Here is a 3,447-nt window from a genome sequence, read left to right on the forward strand (position 1 = left end):
CGCAGGCCTGGGTGCCTGCTGGCACCCGCAGTGTTTTGTGTGCTCCACGTGCCGCGAGCTGCTGGTAGACCTCATCTACTTCTACCACGCTGGCAAAGTCTACTGCGGCCGCCACCACGCCGAACGCCTGCGGCCGCGCTGCCAAGCCTGTGACGAGGTTCACACCTCTCTGCCCAGGGGTGGGAGTGGAGGGCGAGCAGGGCCGGGGGCAGGCCCTTCTGATGGCCAAGGTGGACCGTGTTCCCCCCCCCAGATCATCTTCTCGCCTGAGTGTACCGAGGCCGAGGGCCGGCACTGGCACATGGGCCACTTCTGCTGCTTTGAGTGCGAAGCATCGCTAGGAGGGCAGCGTTATGTCATGCGTCAGAGCCGCCCCCACTGCTGTGCCTGCTACGAGGCCCGCCACGCTGAGTACTGTGATGGCTGTGGGGAGCACATTGGTGGGTGAACAGGAGACGGGGCAGGGGCACCACCCCACCAGGATTCTCCTCTATAGTCCATACTGGCAGTCTAGCGCCAGCACCATAGCCCTCTACCCTTCACTGCAAGTCCCTCACGGGTATCCCCCATCACGCTGTACTTTCTAAACCCCACCTGCATGACCCTAGGCACCACTGCGTATCTAGGCCCACTTCCAGAGATCCCTCTAATTCCCAGCCCCCTGGGGCTACCCTCTTACTCCCTCAGCCAAGGCCCAATGCCCCCAGACTCCCCCTATTCTCTAAGGACTCCTCCATCACCCCAGGTACAGTCCTACCTCCTAAGGCGCACCCTACCCTCTAAGACCCACTCCTTTCCCACCAAGGCCCCGCCCTACCTTCTAAGCCCTGCCCCCACCACCCAGGCCTTTCCTTCAGATCCACCTTCTACACTCTGTGCACCTGAAGCTACCTCTTAATCTCTAAGCCTGACCCACATCTCAGAGTCCAATGCCCACCCCCAGTCTGGGGGGGCGCCCTGAGAAAGAAAGAGAGAGACAAGAGGAGACATCAGCCTGTGTCCAGGAGAGAAAGGATGAGGAACCTTAGGGGAAGCCCAAACCTCGGTTTCCCTGCTTTCTCCAGAGAAGGGCACCCATTCTGGAGAGTGGGGAGGGAGGGTATCTTGGAGTACCCTGCCTCAGATTCCCTACCTCTTCCCAAGAAGGGCCCCATTTAGGATAGGCAGGGGATATGCCTGCCGGCCCTGCCTCAGTTTCCCCCCTCTTCGGTCCCCGCAGGCCTGGACCAGGGTCAGATGGCTTATGAGGGCCAGCACTGGCACGCCTCAGACCGCTGCTTCTGCTGTAGTCGCTGTGGGCGAGCCCTGCTGGGCCTCCCCTTCCTGCCACGCCGCGGCCTAATCTTCTGCTCAAGAGCCTGCAGCCTGGGGTCCGAGCCCACAGCGTCGGCGACCGGCCGTCGGAGCTGGAGCGCGGGCACGGTCTCTGCACCTCTTACAGCATCCACGACTTCTTTCTCCGCTGCGGAGGAGGCGTCAGAGACCGCCACCAAAGGCACCAGCACGGAGCCAGAACCTGGTGAGCTAACCCTTGAGCCGCGCGCAGCCTCTTGTAGTCCCCCTCACCTCAAACCACCCCCCCCACTCTCCCAGGCCCTTCACCAGCTGCATCCCTGGGCCCGCCCCCATCTCAGCACCGGCAGCATCTCCAGGCAGCATCTCCAAAGGGTGCTAGGCCCAGTCTCCAGCCCACACTACACCCCCTCGTGAACCCTGGCTCCGCCCCCTGTTACAAGGCCCGTTCCCTAGCCTGGACTTGTTCCTTCTTGAATCCACATTCTTCCTCCTTTCCTCCAAACCCCTGACCATCCGCTCTCCGCACCCAGGCCCCACCCCCATTCTATGGCAAACTTGGTGGGCTTTAGACGATGTCACCTCCCTTCCATCAGAAGCCACGCTCCCATTCCCTCCACGCAGAGCCTGCCCTGGGCCTCACGTTTCCCAAACTCCCCCACCTTGCTGCCCCCCTCCGACCCCTGCTCCCACTTTCCCAGTCCTGATGGAGTAAAGTAGAGAGAAGGCCTTTCCACGGGCCTCCCCTCGGGGCCAGATAACAGGGAGTTGCTCCATCTCTCTTTCCAGTTGCAGGCCCTGAGGAGCCCACCCACTTTCTGAGGGGCGCCCCCCACCGCCACTCCCTGCCAGAGCTGGGGCTCCGCAGCCCCCCAGAGCCACCCCCAGGACTCCCTAGCCAGCCCGAGCCGAGCCTGGAAGATGGTGCCTTTGGTCGCCAGAGCACCCCTCGTGTCAGCTTCCGTGACCCTCTGGTGTCTGACGGAGGCCCGCGACGGACCCTGAGTGCACCCCCAGCCCAGCGTCGCAGGCCACGCAGTCCCCCACCCAGGGCCCCCACCCATCGCCGCCGCCACCATCATCATCACCATCACCGCCGCCACTCAGGCAGACATCGCCACCACCAATGTGACTTGGGATCGGGGTCGGACTCAGGATCTTGCTCCAGCTCACCTTCTAGCCCCAGTTCCGAGTCGTCGGAGGAGGATGGCTTCTTCCTAGGGGAACGCATCCCGCTGCCCCCACATCTGTGCAGGCCCAGGCCTGCTCAGGACAATGCAACTGGAACCCCCAAATCCCCCTCTCCACAGCTCCCCCGGAGCTCACGCCCAGGGATGCCTCGCCAGGCCAGAGACAAGAACTGCATTGTGGCTTGAAGGCAGTGTAGTCCTGGAGGGCTCCGTTCTCGAGTCAGTGTAGATGATCCTATGCCCCAGCCTAGGTCATAAATCCCCTTCCTCCTTCATCTGTTTGTGTTAATGAAGTAATTTAATATTTGTCATAAAACAGGCCTGGCTTCTTTACCTCCTTGCTCCAGCTGTCCCCCTCCCCAGTTGTCCCCCTCCTGATGCTTGAGATTTATCCACATTTGACAAAGGATTAATTTATTATTATCACATGTTCTAACAATCTGTTTATTTATCCCTCCACAGAACCACCCCCCACACTGAGGAGTTTATTTGGTGTGGGTCACAACTGGGGGCCTAGAATCTGAAATCTGAGGCTCCCTCCTCCCCTCATTTTTGTGGCTTAAGTGGGTGCACAGTCCAGGCAGAACAAGTGTCTCCTTTTGAGTATTGCAGAAGGAAGGGGGACAGAGGCACACCCATAAAGATGGCCACACCCAGGAGGGACTGGCAGGTAGGAAGACAGATTCTCCCAATAAAGGCACTTGTACTTCAATAAGAGACTGGGAGTTGGCTGGGAGTGTTGTAAGGGCAGGGAGGAGTTATTCCGAAGGAAGTATTATTTGCAGGCTTCAGAGAGAAATGAAGGGAGTTCACCTACACTGGGCCATCTGCAGGGTCTGCAAGTGAGGAAAAGAGAGGAAAGCATTGGTAGGATCCATATGCCCATTTTCAGACAAGTAATACTGAAGCTTATGGTATTTATTGGCACTAGAGCCATCAGTACCAATAACGGGGCATTCGTGCC

At 59.4% G+C, this 3,447-nt stretch overlaps 1 protein-coding gene across 1 annotated transcript in view; it reads left to right on the forward strand.

Annotated features, from left to right (window-relative positions):
* LOC103662798 (prickle planar cell polarity protein 3) overlaps positions 1–3,173 on the forward strand; it is an 11,822-nt gene extending 8,649 nt beyond the window's left edge. The window contains exons 7-10 of the mRNA XM_040631691.1: positions 6–157; positions 254–440; positions 1,220–1,519; positions 2,083–3,173. Coding sequence (XP_040487625.1) covers positions 6–157; positions 254–440; positions 1,220–1,519; positions 2,083–2,669 — 1,226 coding nt within the window. The 3' untranslated portion in view covers positions 2,670–3,173. The remainder of the gene's footprint in view (positions 1–5; positions 158–253; positions 441–1,219; positions 1,520–2,082) is intronic.
* The last annotated feature ends 274 nt before the right edge of the window (positions 3,174–3,447 follow it).

This window comes from Ursus maritimus (genome assembly GCF_017311325.1).
Source record: "Ursus maritimus isolate PB19 chromosome X unlocalized genomic scaffold, ASM1731132v1 scaffold_X1, whole genome shotgun sequence".
Lineage (NCBI taxonomy): Eukaryota > Metazoa > Chordata > Mammalia > Carnivora > Ursidae > Ursus > Ursus maritimus.